Source organism: Maniola hyperantus, chromosome 10, assembly GCF_902806685.2.
Source record: "Maniola hyperantus chromosome 10, iAphHyp1.2, whole genome shotgun sequence".
Taxonomy (NCBI): Eukaryota; Metazoa; Arthropoda; class Insecta; order Lepidoptera; family Nymphalidae; genus Maniola; species Maniola hyperantus.
In genome coordinates, this window is record NC_048545.1 from 13,120,765 (window position 1) to 13,141,065 (window position 20,301).

Below are 20,301 nucleotides of genomic sequence, written 5' to 3' on the forward strand. Positions count from 1 at the left end.
TATATGAAGATCGAGATGGATTGTGTCCATCACAAGGAAATTGTTCGCTATGAATATAAATAGACTGTATTATGTACTAGTTTATTGTTTATTGTCGAGTTAACAATCGTAACAACAGGTATATACGCTTAGATGCCTGTTACAATAATTGTTGTTGTTGTTGAACACCAATGAATGCAAATCTGCCGTTCTTCAACTTTTTTAGTTAACTGAAAAAAAACTTTTTGAGTTAAGTATTGCCAACAAACGTGGAAATTTTCAAAAACGAATGTTACTAAAAGGATGCTTCTATAAGGTTTTTACTTTTTTAGTTTTTATTTTGGTCATTTCATTATTTTTAAAAATACTAGTATTATTATTTTTTTTTTTTAAATTCTTTATTTCAGCCAAATAATAATTATACAATTTTACGCTTGACATCCTAAAACTCTGTTGAGTTTGTTCGTGGGGTTTGTAATAGTTCAACTTTCTTTTTACCACACTTAGCTATCCATTTTCGTGTGGTTTTGCAATGCTGAAAATGGAAAATGTACATCTTTCATAAAAACTACATGATTAAAATTATACACTGTGGTATAATTAAAGATTATTTTACCTGCATTTCTGATCGATAATAACTTCCTTCTTATTTTTAAGCCGGACGGGCTATTTTAATCGTAAAAATTGATAACGTAGGCCTTACGTAAGTACTTAGGTGCATCTTGATCAATACTCGACTAGACGGCCTTGGCCCTTTGAGTGCAAGCGGGTAGTTACTTGCCATTTACAACTTTAATGGACTCCCTATTAATATTCAAGCCTATGACGTATTCTTCTTAACATTTTCCGGATTCCTATACTAAGTAGTCCAGCCCCCCAATTGTGTAAGAATAACCATTTCATGGCTATCGCAATCGTCAAGAATTCTGCCCTTTGATTGACTGTGAAAAAATGTAAACAGCGAATCAACCAATCAAAAGGCAGAATTTCTTGACGATTGCGATAGCCATGAAATGGTTATTCTTACACAATTGGGGGGCAGTTCAGTGATTATATTTACTGGAAAATAAAAATAAAGAGCCAAAAGAGATTTTCTGTGACGGTATGTAAAGTTAAGCAGTGATATCCTAGTGGTTGACTTCGGCCTCCTATTTCGAATCCGGGCACGCAGACGAACCTTAATATATTTTCGAAACTGTTTGTTTTAAGCTTTTAAATATGACTTCCATTAACGGTACCTAAAGGAAACATCGTGACAAAACCATCAGGCCAAGAGTTCTCCATAATGTACTCAAGGTGCGTAAAGTCTGCCAATCCGCACTAGGTGGACTACGGCCCTTCGCATTCCGAGAGAAGAGGAGACCCGTGCTCATTAGTGTGCCGGCGATGGGTTGAGATGATGAACTTGCGAATCATATTGTGTTGATACATTATCATCTAGGCAAAGGAGATAGTCACTCCCCAATACATTGTTTGCCCCAGAAAAAAAAGTCACGATAAAACTTTTACCTTTGGGTTGGTTTTCCTGTGTAAATTAATGATAAATAGTATTTTGACCCTAGATAGTGGGGTTATTGCGTATTGAGTACCCTAACACTTCCTGAAACTGCTAACTCTAGTTCCTAGGTTTCTATTTATGTCTTTCAAAATACTATTTGTAAAGTAATTTTATTAGATTTATATAGTTAGGTCTCTTGGTATTTTTCACTATACAAACTTGGAACGACTCTGGGGGCAATTTTGGGTCATCTCCTTTGAATGTCACAATGGATAAAGCCAGGGAAAGATTACTTACTTGTAAGCAATCTTAAATATCTAATAAAACGTCCTCTGCGTATTGGATAATTATATTTTCCAGGAGCTGCTAAATATAGCACTCACTAAAAGCCGTATAGTATTCAATTGATTCGAGTAGGCTCAGAAAGGGCTCTTTACGTAATAAAAACTTCATATTACATCCCCCGTCTATAGAGTACAATAGAGCGGTTCACATTATAATCATAAAGTCGATGGTTTGGTTGAGACTCGTTCTTTTCTATTGTACTCTTAGACCCTTGGTGGAAAGAACGCAGAATAATGTCTCTCGGAAAAGGGTTCTGTGATTAAAAGTTAAAGCCTATATAGGTTCAACCAAAGAAGATGCCCTCGACTTCGTCAGCGTGGAGTTATGTTTTTATACTTTGATAGCGGGCATCAGCTAGTATTATATATGCTTTCACGTTTTACTGCCCTTCATGTTAATACATTTTCTTCTTAGACTGCATCATCATTTACTCGCACCATCAGTTGAGATCGCAATCAAATCCAAAACTTTTCTTTTATACAAATCATTAGTGTTAAAGTAGACGTAGACAGGAATTATCGAAGGTTTAAAATTTATAAACATCAGAAGTAGGATTCGCAATTTTGAATTTCATCCATTTGGGAAACAATTAATGCAAACAGTTATTCGGACATGTACTAGTAAATTATCATTATGAAAAAAACAACAAAGATAAGAGTGATTTAGGTGCGAAGGTCGTTTCTATCGTGTCGATAAAAAATAGGGGGTATTAGGTGTTTGTTTATTGTTTGCAAGCCTTTTAATGATTTCACTCGTGCAATTGATATAGGAAGTGAAGTAAAATGAACGATTTCTTCTACCTCGATAGCTTTAAACGGCTGTTCGGGCTTGTGTGTATACAGCTGAAAAGTTTACAGTGTGAGTAATATTTTGTTAAGTAAGTAACTGAAGTTATTCAAGTGACTCCAACTATCCAATATCCACTTAACACATCACCTCTTCCAAAACTTTTAGTAATAATAGATAGGTTAGTATTATCTATAATTTTTTTTAGTTTGTACTATCTACTAACAGTTAAGACCAAGTCGAGGCGGGCGGGCATCAGAATATGTCTGACCGTGGTTGGAGTTTTATTTTATTGATATTGAAGCTTAGATTGAATTATTAAATTAGTTATTATTAAATTAATCTTTATTAGACTTACAATAGATAGAATAATATTAAGTAACTAGGTAGGCTCTGGTTAAATTTCACAAATAGGTATGTCTGAACATACCTACTGTAACTTGGATACCAACCTTTAAGGTGGAAGACACGGTCTGCCCGCGAAATTCAAATTTAATTTGGTTTTTCGCAATTTGTAAAGTAATGCGACAAAGTAGACTTTGAATGCCATAAGTAATATAATAAACCTGACCTAATAACCTAGCGTTTGGTCAGGTAGAAAAATCCGACACAACGACCTAGCGTGAGGTCTAGTAGGTATCTTGAAGATTTTGGTTACCCTTTGAAACCAGCAAAATGACAAAGTTACAAAGAGAATCATTATAATAGCCAAATAGGTACTGTGCAAGCTGCGTAGGCGCAGGTTATGAACTAAATGGATCTGTGACAGCAGAACCGGTCGTCACGTGCTCGCACCGCTCCCATTCCGCCTCGGATCCGGTATTCGATGCAAATACACTTTGGCCTATTCTTAGAGTTCCTAGACTAATAGACAAAGGCAGGCCATACGAACGTAGAATATAGGAGTCGCTTGGTTTGCATATCAAAAGATCTAAAAATCCTAAATCAAAACTATTTCAACTCAAAAAACACTTTTTCAGAATTTCTTTTTTAAATTGTCTACAGAAGGTATTAAAATTATAAAAAAACCGGCCAAGTGCTAGTCAGACTCGCCGAGGGTTCCGTACTACAGTCGTATATTTTCGATATTTTGCACGATCAATCAAGAACTATTATGCATAAAAATAAATAAAAATCTGTTTTAGAATGCACATATTGTGAAGACCTTTCATATTATGATACGCCACTTGGCTTGGCTGGTTATCTTACTTTGAAAATTGAAAATACTATTAATTATTTGTTCATGAACACATTTTAATTTTTTGTGTGTGATGTAATCACTAATTCACGATTTTCAGATTCTTTTCTTGTGCTATAAGACCTACCTATCAATTTCATGATTCTAGGTCAACGGGAAGTACCCTATAGGTTTTCTTGACAGACACGACAGACGGACAGAAGGAGCGGACTGAAATCCGAAAAGTCGCCTGTTCAAACCCCACCCGTTGCACTATTGTCGTACCTACTCCTAGCACAAGCTTTGCGCTTAGTTGGAGGGGAAAGGGCAAGGGGAATATTAGTCAGCATAATAAACTTGGCTAATATTCTTTAAAAAAAACTACGTAGGTTTATGCATACTAGAATAAGAGTAATATAAATATCTTTAGTACTCTTTAGGTCACAACTCACAAGTACTACAACTGATCAATATATTGTATATAATACTATACACTTATGTAACTCAGTTATATAACAGTAAATAGGAAGCCCAGAGCTCCAATAATAATGTTTCATTTCATGTTCCCGGCATGTAAAGATTTCCTTGAAGTGCTTGGCAGTCGGCGATGTCCATAATAGATTTATGTCGACAAATGCATGCCCTGTCTGTACATTATTGGATTGTTGGATTGTAGACAGTTGAATGCTCTTTATCTATTTTTACATAGTCTATGTACTGTTAGCTTCTTACGTTCGTTCACGTTATAAAGATAAAAATATAAAAATGGTTCTATTTTTACTCGAATACGGCTACAAAAAATATACAATAGGGTCTTAATTTTTAAAAAATTGAATTATAACGTCACGCTGCTGTACGAAAAGCAATTTGTTTTTTATTTTTTTAACCTATAAAATATTTTCCCGCAGAACTTACTCTATTTTTATGTTAAAAATTGAAAAAATTGTCGTTTACGGATAGTGACGTCGTTATTCAACTTCCGTACAGTGTGACGTTCATGTTAAAACTATATAAACATCATGATTTTTTAAACTTAGTCTCAATCATGAATTCTAGCTGCTATACAAAAACCGGCCAAGTGCGAGTCAGGCTCGCGCACCGAGGGTTCCGTAGTACAGTCGTATTTTTTCGACATTTTGCACGATAATTCAAAAACTATGATGCATAAAAATAAATAAAAATCTGCTTTTGAACGTACAGGTAAAGACCTTTCATATGATACCCCACTTGATATAGTTATCTCACTTCGAAAGTTGAAATACTAATTATTAGTTCATGACCACAATTTAATTTTTGTTGTGTGATCTAACCCTAAAATTCACGGTTTTCAGATTTTTCCCCAAATGTCAGCTATAAGATCTACCTACCTGCCAAATTTCATGATTCTAGGTCAACGGGAAGTACCCTGTAGGTATCTTGACAGACAGACAGACAGACAACAAAGTGATCCTATAAGGGTTCCGTTTCTCCTTTTGAGGTACGGAACCCTAAAAATCAGTTCATTTTATTACTACAGTCCAAGACCCTATTGTTTATTGATCAGTAAGCAACCGTCTCCATGTTTTCTCATAACTACGCAACATTGAGGAAGTAAATTGTGCTGTGTTGGCTCAACTAAAAGCCACACAACAAACAGACAACAATAATTAATCAATTACAAATTAAAACATAATTCTGCCATTTCGACGTGTAAATATTAAATATCATTTCAATACCATTTATAAACTTTTAGTGACAATACCGGCCGATGTACATTACTTTCTGCCGCTTACTTTATGTACGTAGCGGAAATTAGCAGATAGGTTTTATATTGTTGGTTTATACGAGTTTTGACGCTTTGTTGCCCGATTTTATTTTCAACTAGCTTATGCCCGCGGCTTCGCCCGCGTGGACTACACAATATTTCAAAATCCTTTCTTAGCGGATGTCTGCGTCATAATAGCTATCTGCAAGCCAAATTACAGCCCAATCCGTCCAGTAGTTTGAGCTGGGCGTTGATAGATTAGTCAGTTAGTCGTCACCTTTTCCTTTTATATCTCTATATATAAAAATGAATCGCTGAATGTGTTGCTGATCGCAAATCTCGAGAACAGCTGAACCGATTTCGCTAATTCTTTTTTCATAATATTCCTTGAAGTACCTACGAGGACAACCCACCACCTCCCATGGCGCCACCAACCTCGCGGCGCCCGTTCGGTGCTTGCTCGTGGCTCTTTACCTACGAGGACAGGATAACAGAACCTGTTAGCTGTTCAGATGGATTTTTTTTTTTTAAATCCTGAAAAAGAATCGACTGTTAGGCGGTATGAAGTTCGCCGGGGCAGCTAGTATACCAATAGTCTATACATATTTAGATTATCACCAATGTCGTGTTAGGTAGGTAGCATTTAAATATGTTTAAAAGAAATAGAACAGAACAATTGCCGTTTAATTTAACAATAATGGTTGGTGGTAAGTGTCAACTGCCAATGAGCGACACATCTTAATAATCGATATGATGATGTGTTATTGGTACGTTAATGGACATCCATTAGAGGTCGAGCTCTATTATAAATAACTACCTACTCGCGACTTTGTCTGCGCGGACTACACAAATTTCAAACCACTTTTTCACCCCCTTAGGGGTTGAATTTTCAAAAATCCTTCCAAATAAATAAAATCTTCTAAATTAGCTATCTGCATGCCAAATTTCAGCCCGATCCGTCCATTAGTTTGAGCTGTGCGTTGATAGATCAGTCAGTCAGTCACCTTTCCTTTTATATATTTAGACTAGACGATGCTAGCGACTTCGTACGCGTATCTATTTGATTCCCCAGTATAAATAGTAGCTTAAATATCACTCTCCAAGTCTTTAACTATATCCATGTAAAAAATCACGTCAATCCGTTGCTCCTTTGTGGCGTGATTCAACGACAAACCCACAAAACATCCGCCAGTGTAATATAAACGTAACAATATGTGTGTGGTACCTAAAATATTATTGTTGACAAAGGCCCAAAAAGGCTAGAATCCAGAGCCGTAAATACAGTTGAAAAAAAAATTGTTGACAAGTTTGTAACTACAGTGCGACAAGGCTCTCTTGGCGCGAGGCAAAAATCGGAACTAACGTTGTTGTCATGTGTCCCCTTTGTTCTTCTTTGAATAGTCTTTGTTCTCCAACAGCGCCCCCCTGTCAATGTCATTCAAGTGCCAAGAGAGCCTTGTCGCACTGTAATGGACACAGCACAAGAAAAATCACCTACCAGGCTGTATGGTCTACGACCTTAGCCTTTCCTGAGGAGGATGAATTAAACAACTACTTAACTACTTTTCCGCAGAACACATTATAAATAGGATTTTTAGTCCTTTCAATATTATGTACAGTACGCGACAGGTCGAGATGGCAATCGGGGAGGGAATGCCCCGCACACACGGTGACGTGCGGGTGTGCGGGGTGCCCCCCCACTCCAAACTCCGATTGCCATCTCGACCTATCGCGAATTATAACCATTGTGTTAGGTTTGCCTCAGTCGGTTACGGTTTCCATCTGCCGAGAGTTGACCTCGCCTGCTATACTGGCCTCATGTCCTCAGCCTCACGACTGCAATGTCATTGGCATACGTAATGATCTCTGCTACCTACAGTGCTAATTTGAAAGTTTTTATCGTAATTAATTTAACTCTATTGTCTCTTTTTTTTACTGGTATTTTTGACGTTTTCCTGGTAGGTTAAGAGCGTTTTGCGAAATTTTAATATGTAGATTTGTCCATATACCTACATCTACCGTGCTTTCGTGATTCCTTTCGTCAAAGGTTGCCTGGAAGAGATCGCTTTAGCGATAAGGCCGCCTTTGCATGCTACAGCTATTAGATTAAGATCCTGTATTGTGTTTTTTCAATGTTTACTTTGTGTTGTGTGTAATAAAGTGTAAAATAAAATAAATAAATAAATAATCTATTCGTATGTAAGTACTTAGTTATTATTGTCGTCAAGCGCAAGCGTATCTTGCAATTTAAACTAATTAAAAAAAATTGCAAAGGTAGTGTAAGTACCTATCAGCTAAATGTTTATAATAAACGACTTCGTCCGCGTGGAATACACAAATTTCAAACCCCTATTTCACCCCCTTAGGGGTTGAAATTTCAAAAATCCTTTCTTAGCGGATGCCTACGTCATAATAGCTATCTGCATGCCAATTTTCAGCCCGATCCGTTTAGTAGTTTGAGCTGTGCGTTAATAGATCTGTCAGTCAGTCACCTTTACGTTTTATATAATTTTAGATTAAAATCAAAATTTTATTTTTTATTGTGTTTTACCTAACTTCGAGGAAATTTCTACATAATATATTGTACTCAATTTAAAATACTATCAAACATGCCGCAACCGGCATTAGGATTCGAACCTGCAGCGTCTCCCACGGGTATTGCGCCCGTAGCACATTTGACTCTGGGCCACGGTTCACTTACTGCTCAGTGTCAAAATTTCGTCTAGGGGAGACGGAGGTTCGAATCCTGCCGGTTCCGCCATTTTTGAAAATAAGTATGTAATTGGTATTTTATGTGGTATTTTAAATTACTTATTAAGTTATTGACATCTTTGGCACAATTTAAATTAAGGATATACTTCATTCCAAATAGACGATTAGCAAGTAGATACCAATTACGTAACAGCAGTAAATAATCAATTTACAGTAGGTATAGGTGCAGGTACACTCCTATGCTCTTAAAATGGTAACAGGAAAATGTTCCATTCTCCCGATCATTTTCCTCGTAAACAGTAGGATAGGTACCTAGTACCTCCATCTTTTAGTCAATGGGCTTCCCAAAAGACGTATATATATGGGTCAATGCACCGCAATTAAGAACTGCAAATTCATGCTTGTCGTTAATCTCACGGATTTTAGTAAAGGCTGAGTTTACATTTATTATTATCATTTATCACTAGATTTGACCCGCTAGCTCGCGTGAATTTGGGTTTTTTAAAATCCCGCGGTAACTCTTTCATTTGCGGGATTGTATCCCGGAAATCAAAGAGTATTCCGGGATGAAAAGCTTATGTCCTCCTCCGAAATGCGAGCTGGCTCTGTAGCCGTGAAAATCGGTTAAACGGATGAGCCGTGAAAAGGTGACTGACACACTTTCGTAAATATTAGTATAGATTTTAGTGTATCGTTTTTCCGTTGCGTAGATTTAGGCTGACATCTATAGAGCGCACTTTGACTTTACTTAGACTTAAGATTGAGCTAAAACGAGACAGATTTATGTGAGAGATACACATCTGTCTCGTTTTAACTCTGTCTTAAGTCTAAGCAAAGTCAGAGTGCGCTCTATAGATTTCACTCTGCGTCTCTTAGCATGAAAGTTGTGATTATCACACTGCTACAATCGCGATTGCAACTGCAACTGTGCATTAACTGTGCAATAGTGAGAGAGTTCAGCATAAGCTAAGCTGATACCTAGACAGTGTCATGGTGTCAGCCATTGCGAGGTAACCAAGCATCGAAGTTTGACAGTAGGTAAAACTTGTCAATAGTTCAAATGGTTCAAGTTCAGCCACTACGATGCTCATCGCAATGTGACACTCGGGGGTTCCGTGCAAGTCCCCCTAGAATGCTTGGTTAGAGATAAATCAGCGCATCACAATATTGTAATCCAAAATGATAAAAATGCAAAATGTGGTCCCAGCCTTACTCGAGCTCTCGAACGTGACTAATCGAAAAAGACTCCGGTATCATTTGAATTTGAATAAAATCTTGTGAAACAAAAGCCGAAAATACTTCATTAGAAAAAAACTTAATTCTCACCGACTTGCATAATCATTATTATTTACTACCAATGAGTCTTTGTTACTTGAAATAAACTTTATTTATTTATTTATTATTACAAGCACCTTCCAAATATTTATACATATATATATGTATTGGAAAAATATTTAATTATTTGATTTAGTACTCACTCATAAAAAAATATATGACGGTTTTACAAAAAAAAAGAGGTTAGGTTAGGCCTATTGTCTGGGCAATACAGACTCAAGTTTAGGTCAGGCCTAAACTTTTCACCATGCGTACGAAAACTACCCACTACTATAATATGTACGCTATAGGTTAATACTTCTGCGTCTACTTACTATTACTATACCTACCTACTAAATTATGCAAATCATTGTGATAACGCTTACGATAGGTAAATAAACTTGGCAAAGGCCATTACCGATAAACCGTGGCAAAACCAGGAAATTCCGCTTTATTAAGTGAACCTAACAATCCACAGTTAACGGTTCTTCTAACTGCGCTCAAACCGCAGTCTGCTTCTGGGCTATCCCCACAAACAATGACAAACTTTCCTTCTATATAATGGTTTTGCAATAGGTAAATGTTCCTCCCAATTACATTATACCATATATACAGTACGCGACCGAAAGTAATGAACATTGGCCTTTAGAATGACATTTCGACCACCGAATATATATAATAGTTTCGGCTTTGTAGAGCGTTGTCTCTGTCACTCATACATATATAAATGACGTTTTGTCTCAACGACAGGGACAACGCTCTACAAATATGCTATCTCCTTCTAAAGGTAGATGTACATTACTTTTTGCCGCGCCAGTCAGTCAGTCACCTTTTCCTTTTATATGTATATTTAGAAAATTGTTATATTTAACCAACCACAACAGTACAATGTTTTTGGAAATAAATGATTTGATTTGATATCCATATAGGCCAAAATCCGTACATTTATAGATACATCTGTAGGTCTGGCAACACTGCATGACTTCCACTTATTATGTAGGTCTTGGTTGAGAATCCAGGACGTACAGCTACAGTCATTACCCGGTATGCCACACCGCTAAGTTACTTTCTCTTAAAAAATTGAATGCCTAAGTGGTGCGTGGGAATGACTTAGCTCCCATGACCAGGTTCTCTACCTGCAGGTTTCCTTATTTGTCAACTTTAATTCCTTGGCTGGATGCCTAATATTGGGATGCAGGATTGGCATTGTTTAAACAAAATTTTTTAAATTAAAACAAGTGTCTTGAACATGACGAAAGAAATTTTTTTTTACATATTTTCTTATTTCTAACTTATTTTAAACACAAACGTTTTGTTTTTTAAACTTTTGTTTAAATCCTGTTGGGATCTAAAATTAAACTCTGAACATAAATTCTGTTTTTCGTTGAATAACGTTGAATCGCGACGCAATGTCGCACTTTTTATGACAGGTTTTCCGTTTTATCTTTTGACGACTGTACTAAATGAGAAATTTATATTTTACCAACTGGTACCTGGTTTTGGATTGAAGTTTTTTTTAATATCCCGTGGAAACTCTTTGATTGCCAGTAAAAAAGTATCAAAAATCACGTCGATCCGTTTCTCCGTTGTTCCGTTGCAAGGTGATTGAAGGACAAACCAACAAACAAACACATTTCCGCATTTCTTAATTTATAATACGGGTAGTTACTACTTAGTTATTGTGAACAAATGATGTTGGTACCTAGTCTAGTCTAAATACGGATGAGCGGATGGCGGTAGTCTTAATATAGAATATATATAATATGGCAAAGCATGCAAATAAGTTAATTGATCTATCAAACTAATACGCTGGTTCCTACTTCCGTGATCAAATGCATAGAGATTGGTGCATGCTTTAAATTTTAAAAAAATCCCGTGAAACTCTGATTTTCCGGGATGAAAAATATGTCAAGTATGCCTATGTCACTCTCCAGGTCTTTATCTATACCCATACAAAAAATTACGTCAATCCGTTGCACCGTTATTAAAGGACAAACCAACAAACAAATAAACTAACAAACCAACAAACAAACACACTTTCGCATTTATAATAAGGATGCTGATTAAATCAATGATCAGTAATCGGGGTATTGCGCAACATGATAGTATGATACATGTAGGAGAAATCGGCTTTACTCACGTATTTAGTCAATGTTAGCCCGACTAGTTTCGAACCCATCCGGGGTTCTCTTTCACAGGGACTCAGTTCGGTGGTTCGGTGGTTTCGAAACTAATCGGGCTAACGTCGCGTCGCCTAAATACGTGAAGTTTCTCCTACATGTAACTTAGTATCATTTATAATGGAAATCACTCACGATAGGTACTTTAAACGTTAAAATGAAACTGTGAATTTTATAAATTGCAATTCATTGGATTGTGTCTCTTACATTATTTTATTATTATTTTAATAAAGCAAATCAACTGAAAATGCGATGATGGAAGTGCAATATTCATCGAGTTTCGTAACACAAAATGCTTACTAATAACGTCTAAATAAACACAAATATTATTCGCATTTTATAAGCTGATCCGAAAATCCAAACATACGTAGGTAATATTTCGACCCCGTTACTCAATGCATGAACTTGCATTACCAGCAAACGTTGGATTACTTTTCCGACGGTCGTGGTGTTGCAAGAGTAGGGCTTCCATCTGTCCGGACTTTTCCGGATTTAATTTAATTTAATCTAAAACAACTTTTTTGTTACTAGAATTACAGAGAGTAAGAATACAGGATACACTTAAAAAACAAAGGGCGACCTTATCACTAAAATGATCTCTTTCAGGCAACCCATACCTAAGAACTTATAGAACTGTAAGACGGGGAGTCGCAATGTTATAGGTAAAGGTCACTCAAATCCCAAATCATGCCCTAATCACTAAAAGTTATTTCTACTATCTCCACAATCTTTCTACAATTTCATTGCTACAATGTCCATTGTTGAGATTTATATCAGTACCCTTATTATAAATGCGAAAGTGTGTTTGTTTGTTGGTTTGTTGGTTTGTCCTTCAATCACGTCGCCACGGTGCAACGGATTGACGTGATTTTTTGCATGGATATAGATAAAGACATGGAGACTGACATAGGCTACGTTTTATCCCGGAAAAGCAAAGAGTTCCCACGGGATTTTTAAAAAACCTAATTCCACGCGGTCTTGGTTAGACGTTGGTAATATAAATTTTTATATTCTTGCTGAAACCGAGCATTCTAGCCCATGTTGAGAAACTTTAGCCAATCAGAGCCAATTGACAAACTACGGTGGTCCGCAGTACGTCTTTGAGAGCAAAAATATATTTTTAGTGACATTTTTAAAAACTAGCAATGTGCTGAATTTTTTTTATTTATAGACTAGCGCTTGGTTTGCAATCATACCTGGTGGCAAGCCAACCTAATTCCACAAGGACGAAGTCGCGGGCATCAGCGAGTAAAAAATATTAGTCGAGATTAAAATCCGAAATTCGGCATAACTATCTGATATTTTCCTTATGGTTACTCTACTCATGAAATATGAGCATCTATCGTACAAATTCCACGCAGACTGTTGTTTTGCATCATATCACGTTCCACCTCACACGACCGAATTGTATTGCTCAATGCTAAACTGTTTACATGGTCACAATAATCAATTTTATTATATTAACGACCTCACCTGAGGCAGTTGCAATGCATTTTACTGTTCGAGCAAGTTGACCCGAGTTTAAATCTGCAATATTGATAAAAAACGGGTCAAGTGCGAGCCAGACTCGCACACGAAGGGTTCCGTGCAATCGTCCAAGAAATAACCCCATTTTTTAATTTTCGTGGCCACCATTTTCAAATTTTTATTGTGTTGTTATAACGGCAATAAAAAAATACACATTCTATGAAAATTTCAACTCTCTAACTATTACAATCCACGAGATACAGCCCACTGACAGACATACAGACGGACGGACGGGCAGACAGCGGAGGCTTAGTAATAGTATCCCGTTGGCACCCTTCGGGTATGGCACCAATAAAAATCGTATGCCTTACGTAGGCTACACAATCGCAGCTTGATATGTCAAGAAAATCTATAGCCCGTATACAAGCGTCTGTTCCACAACAATTTCAGATAAGCATTATCAGGTGAGATGGCAGTCAAACGCGAATCTGGATGCATGCCAAACAATGGCATTTTAATACACATTCGCAGTAAATCTTTTACTAGGTACTCGGTAAACATACTGAGTCAGCACCGACGACGGCTTGCTTGGTTATCTATAGTTTACATATTGATAACAATGTTTATAATATTACAATACTTAAAGTATGCGACACTTCATGCAGGATAGGATAATCAAGGGGACGAATGATAAAAGTCATCATCAACATCAAGTATCACTTATTTTATTCATGAAGAAAAACATCGTGAGGAAAAACCTGCATACCTGCAAGTTCTCCATAATGTGCTCAGAGATGTGTGAAGTCTGCACATCCGCACCTGGACAGCGTGATACCTAGGTATATATAGACATGTGCCCATGTGCTCGGCTTTTAAATGATGTTTGGATATACCACGTTTTTGCTGGCAAAGATTTGAGCAGAACTTAAATGGAAGGTTTAATAGGTATTTTTGTACTTGTTCCAGTATTGGAGCAGGGAGAGCGGGCCGTGAGACTGGGCCCGGAAACAGCGCAGGCGAGGCCGCCAGTGCAATATATCGCTGAGGACGAAGAGGTGAGTTAAAATCTATGAAAAATCTATTTTTCGCTTTTTTCTGATAATAATCCATCATGGATACCACCGGCCACGGGGGAGCACAGTACTTATGTCGGAATCTTATCGACTAAAAATCTCACGATGTTCCATCCCACCGCTGACCGCTAACATAAGAGTACAAGGACCACCCCGTGTCCATCATCCACAGCACAGGGTCTTCTAATAGAGGCCAGGGCTCACTGGTAGGGCGATTTCCTCTCCACGTTCCCTATCCTCAACGTCTCCGGCGAGCTATGCTCGCCTTCCCCATGGGTGCGTCTACTACGCCCTCTGCTCGGGCTCAGAGGGATGCGCGGACGAGCACCCCCCTCCTGCCAGGTCTATTAGCTAACAATATCCTATGAAGAGAAATTGTTAACCACATTACCGGGGTACGCCGGCCCAAGCGCTGCTCTTCGCCCCGGACATATCCGAAAGGGACCCGCAACACTTAGGAACACTGGGAGATTACCTGGCATGTACCCCGATCTATTTTTCCCTGACTTAAGGTAAACAAGTACTTAGCTTCCCGTTGAGACGCGTAACAGATGCACTACTCGTATGCATGGCACGGTACTACGTAGGTTGTTACCGCAAACTAACATTGAAATCGTGATACGAGTGAAAACCAAGTAAAGTGTCGGACAAGGCGCATCGTTTACACGTCGAGAAGTCAGCTTAGGAAACTAGATTACACAACACTGGTTGCCCTGCACCGTAGAAAATCTTGCTCTGAGATTTTCTGCTTTTATAGCTATAAAAGCAGAAAATCGTGTCACAATCAGTCCAATAGTATTTAAGAAATATAAAAGGAAAAAGGTGACTGATTGACTGACTGATCTATCATACACACAGCTCAAACTACTGGACGGGTCGGGCTGAAATTTGGTATGCAGATAGCTATTATGACGTAGGCATCCGCTACGAAAGGATTTTTAAAAAATTCAACCCCGAAGGGGGTGAAATAGGGTTTTGAAATTTATGTAGTCCACGCGGACGAACTCACGAGTATAAGCTAGTATAAGATAAAGGTAACAAACAAAACACCCTGTTACCCAAAAGGCATGCATGATATAGGAACCTTCTTTATTCCGTCATGGGTGCCCTACTTAGGTAATCACTAAGTTGTAAGCTAGAAAATGCTCAAGGACAACCCAGAGCTTGTAATTTGTATCCTTGAATTCAATGGTGATTTATATCAAGCAATGTCCATGCCTTCAATACCAGCGACTACTTAGCATGTTCTAGACTTAGCTGCCAACGTTGTCGTGACCAGAAACGGGGTACTTAGCTGAATGTAAATGTTCTTTGTTTAGCATAATAGGTTTAACAAACAAAGATTTTTTTTGGAATATAAGAAGGCTAGGTAGTGCTCTAGATGATACAATATGTATATCTACGTACAATATTTGAAACGTCTCCTAGTGCTTATAAGCTTCCTTAATAATATAAGTGATTGATTTTGAATTGTCTCTGAGTCAAACAAGATTTATCTAAGCAAATAAGTTTTAACATACTCTTTAGAAGGTAGAGGATAGAGTAACATAGGATGCTTGTGGGCACCCAAGTATTTAAAGTCAAAAACTAAAAATTCAAAAAAATTAAGATGGAAATTTTATGTAATTAATCATTATATTTATCAGACGAAAATGATTGTTAATTTTAAATGTGAAGGCAAAATACACAGTCCGTGACATTTGGCTTATACATTTCACAAAGTAACAATACGTGATGAAATACTATGTGTTATATGTATGGGCAGGGCACATAGTTCGGAAAACCGATAGACGTTGGGGTCCCAAGGTGATGGAATGGCGACCTCGCATCGGAGATCCCCCCACTAGATGGACGGACGACATCAGACGAGTCGCAGGGGGCCGCTGGAACTGGATTCAGCGGCGCAAGTGTGTAACCCGACATGGGTTATTGTAGATACATTATATGAAATTATAGGATCCCTGTACCTAATGTGATAATATTATGGAGGTAAAAATGTAATTTATTAAATTAGTCCATGTCTGCGGTTTCATCCGTTTTAAATACCACCAGTAAAAATTAAAACTGCATATTTAAGTGCAAAATTTTTGCTGTCTAGACGTATAATCTAGTATATATAATCTATAATCTACTAGGTATAAAACTAGCAGATCGCGTAAGGAATTCTGCTATACGTTCCAAAACGCGAGTAGCTGACGTTGGCCTTGCAGCCGCTTTACTCAAATGGGATTGGGCAGGTCATGTGTGCCGTATGCCAGATGAGTTATGGGCAAAATCTGCTTCTTTTTGGACGCCCCAGAATCATCAACGCCAGCGTGGTCGGCCGAGGCGACGTTGGCGTGATGAATTAGATAAATTTACAGTTACGTGGCCTGAAGAGGCACGAAATAGAAAATTGTGGAAGGATCGGCGGGAGGCCTTTGCCCAGACGTGGGACAGCACAGGCTGATTTAGATTAGATTAGATTAGAATCTGTACTAATACCAACCTTAAATATTAAAAAACCTACTTTAAAAAAAAAACCAACCTCATAAGCGTATCTAGATCAACAGATCAAGACATTGCGGCATGCCACAGGATTGCAATTGCATGGTACAGTAATTTAAAATGTAGCTAGAATAGAACAGTACCGTAATATTCCCATCCTACAGCTCAATGTGTTAGCAATTTCGATTATAATAAAATTATTGTTACAACTTATTCCCGCGACTTCGTCCGCGTGGACTAAACAAAGAAACCCCTAGTTTACCCTAGTATGGGTGGAATTTTCAAAAATCCTTTCTTGGCGGATGTCTACGTTATAATAGTTATATGCATGCCTTTCAACCCGATCCATCCAGTAGTTTCAGCTTTGAGTGGATAGATCATTCAGTCAGTCAGTCAGTTTTTCAGAACAGGTTATTTGTAGAAAATTGGTTTGCATGTTATTTATTGAGTTTAAAGAAATATATTTGACTCATTCGATGTCAAGCGATCTGTTGCGAGGAAGCCTTGCTCGTCTGACTTACGGTTATAAATGTTGTTGACATTATTAATTATTATCAGTCTTTCGTATGCTGCTTTAGGTCGCAAAATTAATGCTTCCATTCGTACCATGCTGCATTGTTGAATGTTGTTGCTCAGGCGTAATACAGCCTAAATGCTACATGCTGTGTTCAACATACGACGCCAATTTTCTCTTCTTCTTCTCAATCTCACTCTTGACAGAGTGGTCGTGGCTATGTATTCTTCACTGCTGCTCGTGCGATCTCCCTCCAGCGACTTCTAAGCTAAGGTAAGCTTTTATTATTAATAATAATAAATATTTTTTATTCAAGTAAACTTTCAAAAGCGCTTTCGAATCGTCGGATGCATCTACCACTGGTTCGGAATGAAATTCCTACCAAGAAGAACCAGCAAGAAACTCGGCGGTTTAAGTATTACAATGTGGCCAGTGGCGTGCAGCTCATAGAGGCATAAACGCACTGCTTACCCGCGTTGTAAAAAAATCAATGTCTATTTTTCATTAAAACCTGCCGGAAAATAAGTTCATACCTAAATGCATACCCTGGCTTGAAATCCTGTGCACGCCACTGAATGTGGCTAAACTAAACTGAAATGACACGTCCAAATCTATTGCTACCTCTAAACCTATTCCATAATGTTGCTTGCGGAAAAGGATTTAGGTTAGGAAGAAGCACTAGATTTATTCTCGTTAATTTCGTTTTTAGAGATTGTGTACAAGAGAATCGGCCCCATTGTAAATAAAATATGGTCATATTATTATACTTAGTATACCTAGTCGTCAGATCAAGTCGATTTTACGATATAAAACAATCACATTACCACACTACTACGTTCAAATAACAATAAAAGCTCATGTTTTATGTTTTCCCATCTCAGTTTACCGAGGGGAAAACACAAAGGCTTTCACTTAAAGGTTTCAATAAACCGAACACGTGTATGCGGTGGACGCTGGGGCGGAGTTACGGCTAAGGTCTAGACCAGTCCAAGCTTGTTCGCCGTCTAGACTCTAGTGCTTTTGTTGTACTTATTTCGTTTTTGTGGAAATAGAAACGTGACTAACAACATGTTTTACTTGGACGACATTTTCCTGATCACACTTATCATTTAAATCCTAACATTGACATTATAGTAGTTTTTTCGTTATTTCTTACATCCTGTTTAACTGTAAAATGATACGTATATTCACAAAGTAAAATTTTATTTTAAGCTGAACTTCGGAATTAAGATCTATTTACTATTGAACATATTTATGATTGATGACTCACATTCACAATTATTTTAAATCCTATAATATGGTACCAGAAACCAGGTGTCCATGTTTCCTCACTCTCCTGAAAAATCCTTTCAAATGTTACTTGCTGGGTTTTGATTTTTAGCAGCAGTGCTTATCTGCGCTATTATTTTATACTAATATTAGTTTTATTATTATTTATTAGTGTTTTAACGTGGTATTTGTATCAATAAAACAAATTTTTAAATTTTTACGTTATATATTAAATACTGTATTATTATACTATAATATATATTTACTGTACTGTATTTTTTTTTTCTGCTCCTAATTTTACACTATTTACAGATTACAAAAAAAAATAGAATATCATGTTATGAGCAAAAAAAAAACAATTGAATGAGACGATATTTCAGGACACCAGTGGCTCTACCGCGGTTGTTTGACAGCTACAATGTCACGATCGCAATCATCTCTGATTGGTTAATGCTCGCTTACTATTGGCCACAATGCATTGTTGCAACAAGAATCGCACAAATTCAGCCAATCAGAACAATTGAGATTGTAATAATGATTGATGCAGGTTTTAGACAATCGCCCTGCAGGTAAAAAAGGATAGCTAGCTGCTAGTAGGTAATGAAATCAATAATATGCATCGCGTGCTATAGCATAGCTAAAACATCACTTTCTATCAGCTATCATCTAGCTATCACGACGACGCGACGCGGGCGCATGTAAAGCGTTGCGAAAGCTATCACATAATCGGGCCACGGGCCTACCGCGTAATTTATGAGCGAATTATACGTAACCTAACAATAATTAGACTGAGACCATATCGGGGGCACGATAAATCAGTGTGTACTACGACTTTCTTAGGGCCAGTCGTATATTTTAGTTTTCCTTGGTTTATTTAAAAGATATAAAAGGGAAAGCTGTCTGACTGACTGACTGATCTATCAACGCACAGCTCAAACTACTGGACGGCTCGGGCGGAAATTTGGCATGCAGAAAGCTATTATGACGTAGACATCCGCTAAGAAATGATTTTTGAAAATTGAATCCGTAAGGGGGTAAAATAGGGGTTTGAAATTTGTATAGTCCACGCGTACGAAGTCGCGAGCATAAGCTAGTTTAAAAGATAAACAAGCAGTTTCTTGCTGAATTTGTCCTTAGCATTGAAATAAAACTATGTGGAAATTCGATTTTGTATACCTAAGTCCTCCATGTATAGTCCTGCAAATCTTTATTCTCTACGCTAGGTCTACAATAAGTAAAATGAGTAAATTTTTCTGTGGACCGTAAGCGGATGTTGGGAATGGCTTAAGCTGCCTTAGTTCCTTATGTGGGCTAATGAGGCTGATCCGCACAGTGTAGATCCTTGATTGAGACCCTTTGATGTGTATGGTTTATATTACGCCCTACAGCCTACAATCCTTAATTAATTTTCTGTAATTTTCTAAAGCATGCCAAAATATACACGTCGGTAGAGCTGTTTGCGTATCTGCTTGGGGAATTATAAAATTTATAATATGTAAATATTTTACGTGGACAGTCGTGAATGATGATGTTTCAAAAACTCAGAATATAAGAAGCCAAACAATAGGAAGATAAATATTATGTTTGCTAAAAATAAATTTCAAATAATCTAAAACGGACAGCAAGTAATTAGCGATGCATGAACCAGTGATGTTATTAATGCATTAAGTAGTTAAAAACCGGCCAAGTGCGAGTCAGGCTCGCGCACCGAGGGTTCCGTACAGTCGTATTTTTTCGACATTTTACACGATAATTC

At 37.5% G+C, this 20,301-nt stretch overlaps 1 protein-coding gene across 1 annotated transcript in view; it reads left to right on the forward strand.

Annotated features, from left to right (window-relative positions):
- Positions 1–20,301, forward strand: part of LOC117985849 (E3 ubiquitin-protein ligase RNF19B-like) — an 82,031-nt gene that overhangs the window by 23,119 nt on the left and 38,611 nt on the right. Inside the window, exon 2 of the mRNA XM_034972638.2 lies at positions 14,169–14,257. Coding sequence (XP_034828529.1) covers positions 14,169–14,257 — 89 coding nt within the window. The remainder of the gene's footprint in view (positions 1–14,168; positions 14,258–20,301) is intronic.